The following is a 15,046-nucleotide window of genomic DNA, read 5'->3' as shown; positions in this document are numbered from 1 at the left end:
AGTGTCATTTTTCTAATATGGTTACTATTAATTGGACTAGAAAAATATATTGACTTATTTTTTAAAAAACTTGTAACTAAATTAAAAGTGATTGAAAAAAATAAAAAATTTACTATGATAAAAAAAATATTTAACCTTTGTTATTATAATAGAAAATAACATCTTTCAACTTAGATATTAGATATATCCATACGAATTGGAATGCCTTATGCTTGGGAGAAGAAATTAAATGCTTCCCACATGATGGTGACTATCTTCTCTGCCACAGACCAATAAAAAGGAATATCTTTGTTTCTTATGGCATCAAACTAAACGTCAATGTAACAGAATATCTTAGTTGCAGGCCTGACCGTCTAAACGCCGTCACTATTAACGAGGGGTCCTGTCCTTTTCTCAGTTGTTAAGTCACCCAATCACAAAATGACACTATCCCCAAACGTCATTCAACTTATGATTTTGTTTTGATAAATACATTCGACCTTTTTTTACGAAGAATAAAATATATTTTTTTATATTTCCAAAAGGATACATTAAGCCCAAACACAGTAAAATAGACATGACCTAATAGTCCATTCTATAATTCCTAAAATGATTTGTAAATTAAAAAAAAAATAGTGTAGGTTAAAATTAGTCAAATTTGATATCATTATTTAATAGGTGACTATAATGAATTTGAATACACTCCTCTTATAATTATTTATACTATTGAATACATGATACTTTTTTTAAATCCATTTTAATATGATTTATGGTAATTGTATATTTTAATAGAAGAAGATAAATTTTTTAACTATCTTCTATTGTGATTTTTAATCAAATAAATTTAATTTTAACTGATAAAATTATTTTTTATGCGACAAAATACTTTAACCGTAATTGTTAACTTTTCCGCTTAAAATCTCTAACGTGTGCTTTTTAAAATTTTAAATAATTTTTATAATTATATTTCTCCTAAACTGGATTTTTTAAATTAAAAAATGTAGATATATAGACATACAGGACCGTTATGTGTTTTTGCTGGTAATCATTATTCAAATGATTAAAAAAATATTATTTTATTAAATCAGTTTAAAATTTATATACCAAATTACTATATCTCAAAATTGAATTTATTTATTTATGTAATTTACTCTTAAGAAATAAATATGTTATTTAATTTTAAATTCATTCTTTTTTTAACTTTAAATAGACTCAAAATATTAGTCCAATCTAGAATTCGGTCCTATCAATTTGTTTTATTTATTTAGAAATTAACTCCGTGGAATAGTCCATTTTACTAAATGTAATGAAGACGACAAGGATGAGCTGAGTCTTGCATTTACATCATTATATCTTGAATTCTATTAGTAGTTTTATCTTATAAATAATAAAATGTAAATTTAATTATAAATAGTTTATAATTTTCCTTAATTTTGTCAACCAAACATGTCTTCCCTTGAAAAAAAGCAAAATAATAGTTACATAAATTTTGGAAAAGGGGTGAAATAATTCATAGCATTTTTTTTTATTTTTTTTTTCCGCCGCAAGCTCGGCAGCAAAGGCTTAGAATTTTCTTACATTAATTGAATTTCAGTTTTCTAATTTTCATACACTTTTTTGTTTCCTCCTTTACTTTGCACAGAAGAAGAATATCAAGCACCGTCCAAAGGTTTTCACCGTCATCTCTTCTCTTTTCTCTTCTGCTCTTTGCGCACACACATGCATAAGCATTAACTTATCTTACACGCTTTTTTTTTGTTTTTCGAGATCTGTGCTCAGTCCTTCACTTCTTTTCCTTGCTTCTGCAGACGAGCTTTCCCTTGCGCCGGTGAGTTTCTCTCTTCGCTGCTTTCACTTCACACTCACACGGCGTCGTTTCACTTGCGATTGTGGAACTGGCTACGCTGGATTTGTTCTGGTTTTGGTCGTGTCCCGATCATTAACTTTCCGTGTTTGCGACGTTTTTAACAAACTTCTGCGGAGCGCTTTTTTTGTAACCATTTGAGGTGACGAGTGATGGTTTTCAAACCTCCGTTCTCTAAAGAGTAGATTATGGATTCGAATTGATTAGATCTGCGGTCATTTTCGTATTCTTTTTTTTTCCGACGGTTTCTTTCTGCTTTCTGTTTGCCTTTTGTACTCTTTGGAAATGGAAACGGAAACATGTCCTGGTTTGATTTCAAAAAAAAATTATTCGATTCCCTGATTCATCTATTAAACTTTTATATATGACTAAGAAGTGTGGGTGATGGTCTTTGGAGCTGAATGGCAGATTTATTTTCTTTACCGTTTCAGAATTGCCACCTGTTATGGTTGAAACAGACATGGAGACCGAAACTGTAAGTAATATATCTTTTGCTTTCATTCTTTATTTTATTTTATTAGATTGGAAAAATAAGCTAGGGCATCTATGTTATTTAATTAATTTTTATATATGGTGTGATTATACTTTCGTGATCTCATTATAATATTAGTTTTTAGTAACGTGCTTTTTGGTAATCTCAGAAAGGTTCAATTGTAAGCATTTCTTTTTTTATCTTTTAAGTTGTCTATAGTATATAGTTGCGATTTAGACATCATATTATGCCAAGCCGCCGTAGATTGCGCCTGATTGGGAAAATAAATTGAGAAATAATGTTCCTATTTAGTCACTGATATTTGGAAAAACTTTTGTATTGTTGATTGGTGCTATTTTCAGGCTGCAAACGTGGTTCCGTCAAAGGAGACTCCAAACAAGGATCCCGTTTCTCATCAGTCCTCACATCCTCCTCTTAATGAAAGGATTATATCATCCATGACCAGGAGATCTGTTGCTGCTCACCCGTGGCATGACCTTGAGATAGGTACGCAACTAAGCATTAAAAAATTGGTGAAAATGGTGACTTGTTATGTTGATTACAATCCAACTAGATTTAGACCCCAATCAACATCAATCAATATATTCAAGAATAAGAAAACAATACAAGTGGGGGACTAGTGGAGCCAAACTCACGAAAAAGTTATGAGAATACAAAATAAGACAAATTAATTTTTTTTAAAAAAAAAACAGCACTAAGAAAGGAGGAATACCATCTCACCGGTAATAATAAAAAAACGTTTACTACAGTCGTAGAATCACTCTCAATCCAAAGGCTAAACCAATATTTCCTATTAACAATCTCAATAGCATCATGCATCACTCCTAGTAATTCAGCTTCAAGAGAACTATGATGACCAAGAAAAATTGAAAAACAGCCGATAACCTTAGCCTTATAGTCTTGAAAATTTCTCCCCACACTGATATAGGAGAATTTAATACCTGATTGATCTAAGTTACACTTCACCAATAACAAAGTCGGGGTAACCAATTTACTTAAGGCATCTTTGGAGCTTTTTTAGGATAACAATCAACAAATGCTTTTAAAATGACAACTCCTTGATGATAGAATGCATACGACCGGAGCAACGATTTGCAGCAATGTTATCATATGCATAGGTCAAGTTTTTAATTCTGAAAGTAGGATCTCCTTAAGTTTTCAAGCTCTAAAAGATTCCTGCTGCCATATGTTATCCAGGATATGGATGAATGCAGCCATCAAAACCATTTTAACATTCTCACTCCTTTGTTTATGTAAAATACCCAAAATAGAATCAAGAGATGAGGGTTTAGTTGCTACTCTGTCAAACTAGATAGTCAACTCTAAAACCTGGTGGCAAAAGGGCAGAGAAAAAACCAATGCTCCATAGTGTCATCATGTTGCAAGCAATGGCTGGACATAAAAACTAAAGTACCGACCCTGCTATGCATAACATCACCAGTAGGAACCTTGTTATGATCAGTCTCATACTAAAGCAAATATCCTTCGACCAGCTTTAAACAGGACCAATTTGGCTTTGAAAGGAATATGTATCCTTGGAAGTAAAAATTCCATTAGCAGTGTGTGCCCACTTGAGAGAATCCTGAACATCTATCTTTGGTATTATAATTTTAGATATCTACCCGACAATGTCCCTATGGCTGTCTTGTTAGTACTTCTATCGCATTGAGTTCGTTTTTTCTTCCTTAATTGGTTTCCAAGCTAACTCTGTTTTCTTTCACAATGCAGGGCCTGGCGCTCCAACGATCTTCAATTGTGTAAGAATGACTGAATAGTGAAGTAAACTTTACATTTTAGAGTCTAGGGCACATGTAGTTCACATATACCTAGATGAGTAAATTTCTTCAGAAAGGATTTTAAAGGTTAGAACCAAGGAAAATAACAAAGAAAATGCCCTCTGCTCTGTTTTCATTTATTCTTTCATGCTTCTTTTTTTCCTCAAATGCTATCGAAATAGTTGGTATAGACTTTGTTGTTTAAGTTGTAGATTATGAAACAAAATTTGCCCCCTTCAACTTCTGATACAACCCTGGTAATACGAATTTGCATGTTATTTGTTAAGTTGTGAAGTTGCAATATTGTTATGTTTCCAAAGGACGGAAAAATTAAGATCTTTAAGTTTATATTTGAGCAATTTTGTAATGTAACTTGACTGAATATTGCAGGTGATTGAGATAGGGAAAGGAAGCAAGGTGAAATACGAGCTGGATAAAAAATCGGGACTTATCAAGGTTGTAACTTTTAATAGTTGCTCAGTTATTTTGGCTTCTGCAGTTACTAAGTCAAGTTGCTAAATACTAATCTATGCACACAGATCGATCGCGTGCTTTACTCATCGGTTGTGTATCCTCACAACTATGGTTTTATCCCACGTACTATTTGTGAGGACAGTGATCCCCTGGATGTCTTGATCATCATGCAGGTAATTATATATCCATTCATATTATCAACCTTTCATTGAAAATCAGCGGCATCGTGTATCTCTTTTTTGGCAACAATCGAACTTCATTGACATATACATCCCTTCGATTTTCTGCATCTCATTTTCTTAATGAAGTAATCTCTATTAATGTTCAAATCCATTTTAAGCACGAACTTAAATTTATTTTACTATGTTATGCACTGGTGGTTCAAATTTTATGCTAGTCAAGTTGATATCGTATAATGAATTTCTCAATTTCAACTGATGAGTAGAGTCTTCTAGCCAAACAATACTTGGTGATCATCTTACATTTACGGATCTTATTTATCATCTTAGTATTAAATTTCTCTAATTTATGTTGCGTATGCTTTGTATAATACTAAACTTCCCACATACTTGGGCAGGAGCCAGTTCTTCCCGGCTGCTTTCTTCGGGCCAAAGCAATCGGTCTCATGCCCATGATTGATCAGGTATAGTATATCAAACATTAAATTTACCACACGCCAATAACTCGTCTTTTGCTTATTGAATACTGAGTATCCACTAATTGTGCTGATTTAAAGGGGGAGAAAGATGATAAAATAATCGCTGTCTGTGCTGATGATCCTGAGTATCGTCATTACAATGATATCAAGGAGCTTCCTCCACATCGTTTAGCTGAAATTCGTCGCTTTTTTGAAGACTGTATCCTTCCAAAATTTCAAAATCTGACGCCTGATTCTCAATTTTTCTATTTTATGGTCTATAGACATAATGAAATCATGAAACGCATTGGTCATTTTAGTTCAGCATGTAATGAAAGCTATACATTTTCCTTCACAAAGGATTTATAGACAAGAAGAATGAAAACAAGGAAGTTGCTGTAAACGACTTTTTGCCTGCCTCAGCTGCTTTTGAAGCGGTTAAGAGATCCATGTAAGCAACACTCGTCTTTACTATTTTACTTCAATCATTACTGGTTTGGGAACTCAAGTGGTCCAAAGGTTTTGGATTGAGTTATTCAGTTCTTAGTTCCACACCATGTTCTATTTTCTTTGAAATGGCTTTTTAAATTTGTAGAAACTGTCTTTCAAATTCCCCTACATTTTAGTTATTATAGTTATTTTATTGGCATATAGACCTCAGTATTAGTTTCTTATAAAACTTCTCTTTGTTGAGAAGGAGCTTGTATGCGGACTACATAGTGGAAAGCTTGAGGCGGTAGCCGTTGATGAACGATTCACGTCAAGGATTTTGAACGGCGGAACAATTGATGATATTTGCTTGGAAAAAGGCTGCATTATAAATATTATGTTGGAATAAAAAGAAAACATTTTACTTTGGACAGGTGTTCCTTCCTCTTAGCAAATGCTTTTTTTACATGTGCTTAATTTCAAATTCAAATATGTATCCCTGCAATTCAGTCACACGTATCTGCCTCTCAGCATATGCATAATCTTGTCGTGTTCAATTTCGAATGTTTTATCCGTGTATAAATTTATATTCCCTCTTCTAGTACTAGAACAGGATCAAGATTGTCAATCTTTATTGGTTTTGTTAGGATGTTAAGAAAACAATAGTGAAATAAGTATATGCACAGTAATATTATGCATAACCAGTGCTGATATTAACATCTTTGATAATTTATGGTTTGTGAATTGGCTTGGAATCAGTTCAAAACCTTAAGAGGTTAAACGAGATCTCGCATTATTAAATAAATTCCTTTATCATTTTATTGTTAACTTGGGGTGAATTTCCCAACTGCGTGTCTTTCTATTGAAAGCTTTTCCCTATATAACAAGTGGCAGCTTACTCGTGTAAAGATAAAAATGGGTTAGGTTATCTTCCCTTATTTCTTAAATTTACAATTTAATCTTAAACTGTTTGCTTATAATAAATTTAAGCAAGATGCAAGTATTTGTTTATAATAATTTTAATGTGTGAATATAAATAAATCATGGTTTGGTTATAGAAACCATTTCTCATGTCGTGACCATTTCTCATGCTGTAGCCATTTCTAATTGATATTTGTAGTTTGGATCCATTTTTCCATTGTGTATTAGCCGTATTTTGATGTTTCCCATCTTTTATTATGCTTGTTTTATGTTATGATGGATGTAAGCCATTTTTTGTGATACTTGGTAGCTATTTTTATGTTATACAGTGTCACATTGAATTAAAGTAAACAAAAGAGGACGATAAATAAAATTATTTGGTTAATTTAAGATGAATTCTTCGTTAAAACAATACAATTGAAAATGTTTTCTAATTGTAACAGTCGTTTTTACACAAATTAATTGCAAAAAAAAACTTGGAATGATTTATATATCGATGTTATGGATTTTTTAAAATAATTATTGATAATTGAAACTTTTGAGTAATTATTCTCACTTATAAAATGATTATTGATAATTGGAACTTTTATTTTAAATTAATATTTCAATTAAATAATAAAAATAATTCTAAAATATAACTGTAATCGTGAGATGGATTTTGATGAGATGTGTTTTGTGAGTTTGAGAGAAAATCCTGTCTTTTTGTATTTACAGCGTTAAATACATTGCAGTGTATAGAGTTAAATATAGCCTTTTCATTATCCTAATAAAATTTATTTATTTTAGTTAGCTGTTAAATTGCGATTAGTTATTGTAATTATTTGTAACTGAAACTTTTAAATAATTGTTCTCAGTTATAATTTTTAAACTTTTTTTCACGACCATATATGTTAATATAAATTAATTTTTAAGTATATTAAAAGTCCAAGCTGAACTTCTAAAAGTATTAAATAAATCTTAAAAAATATAGAAGTAATATATTAGGCTTGGATTTTGATTTTTTTTAAACAATGTTCAGTTAACCTATTCCTATTTCTGCCAATGTGAATTGAGAGAAAATTTTCAATAATTTCTTTAAATTTACTAATAAATATTTTATGGAAGTGAGTGATAATCAATTGCATTTTGTCAAAGTCAATTTCATTCTGAAAGAGATTAGGTATCTTGAAATGCGTAAAAGAAATTGTCAAAGGGTATATTAATTCAAAGATTTTAATGAATAAATATTGAATTTCCGTATATTAAATATTCAAAAAATGTTTTTTATCCATTAGATATTTTGTATAAATGAAGTAAATATATATACTTTACTTGTTTTTTTAAACATATTTAAACGGGCAACCCAAACCCGTTTTGTCCGGTTAGTTTCCCGCTCCATTAACAAGTAGTTAATATCAAGCAATGCACGAATGTCGAAGGTGTGACGTGTGGGTATAAATAACGATAAAATAACCCATAAACCCTTCACTTCAGAGTCTGCCCTTCATTATTCCCTTTCATTCTAAAACCCTCGTTCTGATTTCGTTCAGTGCGAACTCATATCAAACACCATGAGTGCGTTCCCGAACGGTTCCAACTCGAACTTGGACAACCTGCTCCTGCAAACCATGATGGGCAGGCTCCAGCTGCGAGCTCCGATCAACAACCCTTTGGTTACGCAGTCTCTCGAGGACTTCCTATTCAACGACCTCGACGAGGACGACGCGGACGAAGAGAGCTTCGAAGGGAAGTCGGAGCTGGTGAGGGAGGAGGCTAAGCTGGAGAAGGAAGTCATCAAAATCATCCTCAGCGGCAACGGCGAATCCCTCTTGAAACCCAATTCGGGCCAGGCGGTGTCTGTTAGGGACCACCACATCTGCGTCGGGTTTCAAGACGAAGAGGCTTCTGGGTATCGCGTGTGGGAGTGGCACGGCCACATCATGGCTTTCGACGAGGAATTTGGTTACAATCCTGAGTATATATACGGTAATTACTTTCAGTGGTTTAAGCCTAGACCTGGTTGTGCCTCTGCTGCTGTTGCGGATCCTGTTGTCAAGAAAGAGGAAGAGGAAGAGGAGGAGGAGGAGAAACAGGAGAACCAGGGTTTGAGGGAGTTGATTGAGACCAAGGATTCCGCCGATGCTCGCATTCTTCACAGGAACATCAACGCGGCTTCTCCTAGGTTTGTATCCACTATCCCTTTTCCTTATGCATCTCACTTTACTCCTGGGTTTCTGATTATTCAAATATTATTCAAGTAGCTTATTTATTTAATGGGGTGATTGATTGCTTGAAGAGGGGGGTGTATAAGGCAAGCCACGCATTCATGGAAGTAAAGTACTTCTAAGACAAGGTTTTTCATAAAAGGCTAGTGCGTTATCGTTTTTTCGTGTCAGTCTACATTGAACTGTTGGTTAGCTTTTTATTTTTTCAGACTTTATATGCGTAACGGGTGTGTTTGGTTGAGCGTTACTAAACTTGAGTTTGAAGGAGGGTGTACCTCGGTGAGGATTTATAAAATTTGCTTTTAATGATATTGATTTTTGTCGAAATTTATTTTCAAATTGTGTGGTTACGTGTGGAATTTTTTAATTTAGATGGACCTTACTGTAGATATACTTTTTTTTCCATTGCAAAATCTAGCTAAAGGTGTTTCAACTCAATACCAATTTGGAACAAAACAAGTACATGTTTTGAAAAACAAATCATGTTAGCGTGTTAGTAGAATAACAATACGATTCTATGTGATTTAACATGAATCGAAATACCCACTTCATATTGCAAATGGTGAGTTTTAGTCTTGTAGATGAGGTTTGCTGGGTGCAAAATTGCAAACTGTTTCCGTGAACGTAGGGGATGGATCTCCCAATGCTGGGATTACAGTTTTTGTCCTTTTAGTTTCATTAGAGTTGGTTTTGGTTGCCCTATTCCAATTATGGTAACCTCTCCCCAGAGTTTTAAAAATTGATGCAAGTCGGTTTTGTTCTTGATGCAATTGTATCTTCGTTTAAAATGGCTGTCCTTTTTCTTTTGCTGAAATTTGTAGTTTTATGGCCTGACACTCTTAAAGGAAGATTTTTATGTGAATATTACATGGCATTCTACAAATCAATGAGTGACAAAAAATATAATTGAATTTGTTAACTCGGGGGGCGGGGGTCGAACTTCATTGAAACTAGGAGAATAACAGTGTAAATAAGCCTTGACTTCAAAAATATACTTAGTTATGCACAGTCTTTAATATTAACTTCTTTGATAACTTGTGCTTTGCGCATTAGCTTGGATACAGTTGAAATTCTTGAATGTTTAAAGGAGACGTTCTCATTAGTAAATAACTTGTTTTAGTTTAATATTGTTAACTTGCTGTGACCTTGCTAACTGTACCAGTACCTTCTTTTTGGAAGCTTTTGCTAGTGTACCAAAGGGTGAATTTAGACAAACTTCTCAAAAAACATTTTTAGTAGAGAAAAGAAGGAGAAAATTAAACAGATTTTTCCGTAAGCTAAAATAAGTTTAAAATAATAGTTTAGGAGAGAAACTATACGTGAACTTTTACAAATTAATTTACGCATACATTAATTTTAGCTTATAATAAAGTGCATTCAATTTTTCATTTTTTCTCTTCTCTTCTAGAAGTGTTTATAAAGAAGTTTGTCTAAATAGACTCTAAGTGTATGCTTGTTTTCCATCTCTAAACATTGGCGCCCATCAAACCTGAAGCTGCTACATAAAGTTTGTGGTTTTAACATGAAAATATATATGCCTGTTAAGGATGATGCTGGTCCAAATATACTACAAGTGTTGGCTTACCAATGAAGAGATAAATCATAGATTTACGATTATTTTTCAAACAATAAAATGGCCACTTCGTTATAAAAAGAAGCTGGGAAACACCATGGAAGATAAATCCCTTTGTGAATTGAGAAAACATTTCTAACTAGTTTTCAATTTTCATTTTCACTTCCTTCTTGTACGATAGTCAATAGCAGTTGCTGTCAGTTTGGCTTGTCCCAGCACTTTCTTAGATAAGTAGGTAGGTAACTTCCATGTTTTAAAAGCACCCTATGTGCTTCGCGCGGTAAAACTTAGTTTTAATTAATTATGCATCCTCAGAATATCTTTTGATATTCCATTACGTGTTATGCTACAATTTTGCAGTTTTCCCTGAACGCAACTGAAGAACTTTCTTATTTCATGTTTGATTGCATAGAGTACACGCATGCTTCTGAATTTGAACGTTTTGTCATCCACGTTTGACTTCTCTCATGTTTTCCCTATCTGCGATAGCCTGACAGGTACAAGATAAGAATTGATCCTTCATCAGAAATCAAGTTCAAAGAGTTGCCAACAGAGGTCACAGCCAGCCAGCATTTCATTTCCTTTGCTCCGCAAATATTGATTTCTTCTGCTTTTCACAGACTAAATCTCAGAAGACCGCATCTAGGGATCTGTTTGAGCTTTAAATTACATACTGTAAAGGATGTGAAACAGCGATGCTTACAATAATGAATTATCTTTGCTCAGGTTTTGTAGTCTTAGAGCAAGTTTTTGTTTCTCCCATTTGCACTAAAACTAGCTGTTGTGATGGTAGATGCTTGGCTTATGGATAGAAATGAGTTAGCTTTATTTAATTGGTCTTGTAAAGTTGCAATTAGCTGGAAGTCTATTTAAAAGCTTAAAATTTTTATAAAGGGCGACTAGAGAATGAATGTAAACTTTACATTTTAAAACAGTTTTGCTATGATTTTAAATGCTTAACTTGTTAAGAAAATTGAAATAAACTAACAATTATAATATTAAACCATCATTATTATTAAAAGGTTTTTTAAATTGTGCAAAATTGAACATTTTTATTAAATAATTTTTTTTAAAAAATTGTGATAAGGAAAGTCATCTTATTATGTATCTTCAAAATCTTTAGTATTTTATATTTTATTATGAAAAAGATAGACATTTTGAATATATTAATGTGTCTTTCTATTTTAATGTTACTTCAATGTGAATAAACTATACATACTTTAACAATAATTTCTATTCCTAATTTAAACTTTTTGTACAACTTTTGTTATCATTTATATCTAATGTAACAATTTTAAAATATACTATCTGTAAACCAGTTTCTAGAGTTTTTTGATTTATTTTTAGAAATTTTCATCATTTATTCGTCTAATTGAAGAATTAAGATATTAAAATTGATCTTGACGGCAAACTCTTCAATTTGGATCAATAAGTTTCTCAAATAGAGTAAGTTTGTGATACTTTTTTTTGTTTTATTTTGTCTTCCTTTGATTGCGAGTCTATTGTATATGCATGTGAAGTTTAAATTTTCTATAAAACTCTTTGTTGATCACTGGTTCTAATGGTATACATTGATTGTGTTTCCATGGTCGTAGGAGATATGAGACTTTATTGTGTTTATATGGTTCGTAGAAGCAGATATGACTTCCTGCTTGTGGAACTGGTTTAGGTTTTCTATAATAGTTTGGTTTTTATAAAATAATGAAACTAACTACCACTTTTTGATGTTGTTGATGATTTGATAAATTGTGTTGCATGTTTGATTGGGTTTGAAATTGTTAAATTGATATGTAGAGTTGCTAAGGTGAATCTTGTTGAATGAACATGGTGTTGGTGGTTTGAAATTATGAATTTTAGGATATGATTAGTTAAATGTAATTCTAGTCACTTGGTATGCTAACTTTTTGTTTGGACTTTGGTTGAAATTGGTTTGATACGATGGACCGAGTCGCTTGCCAAATTAAACAAATTGGTATTCAAAATAATGTTTAAACATGGTTTTGAATGAATCATAATGTCAAGAATACCAATTTGATAATCTGGATGATCTTAAGTGCAATCTGGTCTGGTTACTTTGATTTCAAGTGATAGGAAAATTATAATCGTTGATTGTAGGCTTGTATGATAGTTATTTTGTGAAATTTAGTTGTTGGATGAATTTTGACCTATTGAGTTTAGTTAGGGGCTTTGAATTGTTTTTATTGATTAAATGTTGAAATGTTGGTATACTACGTGATTGAGGTTGCATTTGAGGTGAATTGAGTCATTGATTTGTGTTTAATCTGATCGTTGGTCGTTTTGAGCATTTGTGGTTAGTGTTAAATTGGTTTTGCAGGATTGAAATGACATAAATATGCATAATCCTGTTATGCATATTCCCTAAACGAGCTTATTCTCGCTAGGCGAAGTCAAAGTCAGAGAGTTCACTGACTTGATATTCTTCGGGCGAGAATATACTTGCTGGGCGACTTTTGGGAAATTTTGTTTGTAAGTTCTAGTAGTTTCCTTGCTACCCGAGTAGATATAGTGGTTGAGTGAGAGTGCATAACAAGTTTGGTGGTTGAGCGACTGTATTGACAAGTATTACTAGCTGAGTGACCAGATATGGTGGTTAAGCGAAAATATCAAAATTTTAACTAAGTTTACTTATACGACTTATGATATGCTAATTAATGTATGTGAATATGTGAATGATGAAATCATGCTTGGTTAATAGCATGATTGTGCACCTGTATGGTGTTTATTCAAGTATGAGATTAAGATGAATGTGAATATATTTAGTATTTATTTCATACATGACAGGGTGGTTATGATGAGTGTTATCAGTTATGTGCATGGGATATGTGGTTGGTATAATTCCATGAATATCATTGAGAATTTTATGGTGGTGTTCAGTAGTATTATGTATTGATCTAGGATTGCTCCGGAAGGGAGGATGATCCTAACACTCTTAATAACTTTCCATTCTCAAGTAGGGTGAGGTATGTCGTAAAAAGTAACAAGATGTCTTTAGTCTAGTGGTTATTTCTTGGCCATAAATGTTTGACAGATTAACCTTGATATGTGGTAGTTTGATGTGGACGAGTTGTTTAACCACACACAAATGTTGGTCCTCCAAGAGTGTGACATCAATACATGTATCTGGATGATCAAGTCTAGAGTGAATGATTATATGTCTTAGGATTTATTGATTTATTTGTGTTATATGCTTACTTCGATAAATGTGATATATGATTGTTTTTAGTACATTACCTTATTCTTTCCTTTCTGTTTGTCTATTTGTGTGTCTTTGTTTGTTTGCTATGATCACCTTAATAGTGTGAGTAGATGAAGATGTTTTAGTTGATTCAGTGCAAATGTTAGAGGTTAGAAGTAGATAATTTTTGCTTTTTGTTTTAATAGTTTTGGAAATCAGTATTATGCTTTTTTTTATATGCTTTTATCTTTCCGTGTAATAGAACTCTTGATGTGTGTATATTTAGATTATGGATAGGAATGAGATAATTGTAATAACCTCATATACTTATGTTTTTGGAGTTAGCTATCCTTTCAACCATTTATATATGATATATTTTCTAATAGTTGTATATTATTAAAATAGAATATTACATTAAAAACAAAAACAAATTGAGTAAAAACAAATTGAATTCATTGACTTAATCACTTTAATTACATAAATTAATTAACATTGTCATATTTTTTTATTAACAGTTTGATTTTATTAAAGTCAAATAAAATAACGTTGATGATAAAGAAACTATAAAAGAATTATAACAATACTTATATGCAATCCTTTTTCCAAACTAAATTCGAAAAACCAATAAACTAATCTCAAAAATAGTCGATATAATCTCAATTAAGTTTCCACTTCTTTATACAGTTTTGCATTACTCTATTTTCTTTTTATATTAAGAATTGTCAAATTGTATGAGGATATAAGTGAAAGGCCTTATTATGTAGGTGATGAGTTTTCAAGACTAAACCCTTTTAGATCCGCAGAAAGAGATTAAATGAAAAAAAAAATGAAATTATATTTTAGAATAAATTAAATTATCATTTTCCAGGAGATTGTACTCTAAGTTGGTACGGTTACAATGATCTTCCTTAATTGATTAAAAAAATACAAAAGATAAAAAATATCGATGAGTTAAAAATAAAATAGACGGATAAAATGAAGTAAATAAATTTAAAAATAAAGATAGAAAGGATAAAAATAAAGAAATGATGACGACAAAATATGAAGAGAAAGAAAATCTAAGTGTTTTGTTGAACAAAAGATTCGGGATCAAATTCTTACCGATAACATCGAGTTTAATATTTTTTTCCAATTTAAAATAATAATGATTGCTGAAGATAATCCGATTTAATAACTTAAGATGTAATCCATAAAATAACAGAAGAACTAAAATAAATTCAAACGAAATACTTTAAAAATACAAATATCTAACTTTAAGATAATATAATATAATATAACCCATAAGTTGATGTGGGTAAAGTGAAGATTAGATAAGACGTTGTTTTCGGGATTTCTTTAATAATTAGTTGGGCCAATATATGTTATTGGGCCTGGGCCAATAATGACAGCTGTGTGACAAAGTCAAAAATATCTAAGATCCCCGCGATGAATGCAACGTGTACGTTGGAGATTCGGTCTGGTTAATTACAAGACAACAACATGAAGCTTGACCTTCTAGATT

The 15,046-nt window shown here is 31.9% G+C and overlaps 2 protein-coding genes across 5 annotated transcripts; both read left to right on the top strand.

Moving 5' to 3' along the window:
• Positions 1 to 1,517: 1,517 nt before the first annotated feature.
• On the top strand, positions 1,518 to 6,220 carry LOC108329629 (soluble inorganic pyrophosphatase 4). Of its 4 annotated transcripts, none has more exons than XM_017563935.2 (11): positions 1,518 to 1,648; positions 1,747 to 1,807; positions 2,275 to 2,318; positions 2,678 to 2,822; positions 4,065 to 4,093; positions 4,502 to 4,567; positions 4,651 to 4,758; positions 5,163 to 5,228; positions 5,322 to 5,442; positions 5,592 to 5,673; positions 5,920 to 6,220. In XM_017563935.2, the coding sequence occupies exons 3-11, from the start codon at positions 2,289 to 2,291 to the stop codon at positions 5,960 to 5,962; spliced, it is 690 nt and encodes a 229-aa protein (XP_017419424.1). In that variant the 5' UTR covers positions 1,518 to 1,648; positions 1,747 to 1,807; positions 2,275 to 2,288; the 3' UTR covers positions 5,963 to 6,220. The 4 variants fall into 4 exon arrangements, with proteins under 4 accessions (XP_017419424.1, XP_017419426.1, XP_017419427.1 ...); XM_017563937.2 differs by having other exon boundaries at positions 1,520 to 1,648; positions 1,788 to 1,807; XM_017563938.2 differs by having other exon boundaries at positions 1,564 to 1,648; positions 1,759 to 1,807.
• A 1,808-nt stretch (positions 6,221 to 8,028) lies between these two features.
• LOC108326963 (uncharacterized) lies at positions 8,029 to 11,074 on the top strand. The gene is made up of 2 exons (XM_017560600.2): positions 8,029 to 8,733; positions 10,839 to 11,074. The coding sequence occupies exons 1-2, from the start codon at positions 8,123 to 8,125 to the stop codon at positions 10,855 to 10,857; spliced, it is 630 nt and encodes a 209-aa protein (XP_017416089.1). The 5' UTR covers positions 8,029 to 8,122; the 3' UTR covers positions 10,858 to 11,074.
• Positions 11,075 to 15,046: the final 3,972 nt, after the last annotated feature.

This window comes from Vigna angularis, chromosome 2, assembly GCF_016808095.1.
Source record: "Vigna angularis cultivar LongXiaoDou No.4 chromosome 2, ASM1680809v1, whole genome shotgun sequence".
Classification (NCBI taxonomy): Eukaryota; Viridiplantae; Streptophyta; class Magnoliopsida; order Fabales; family Fabaceae; genus Vigna; species Vigna angularis.
This window is presented reverse-complemented; position numbering and strand designations above follow the sequence as displayed.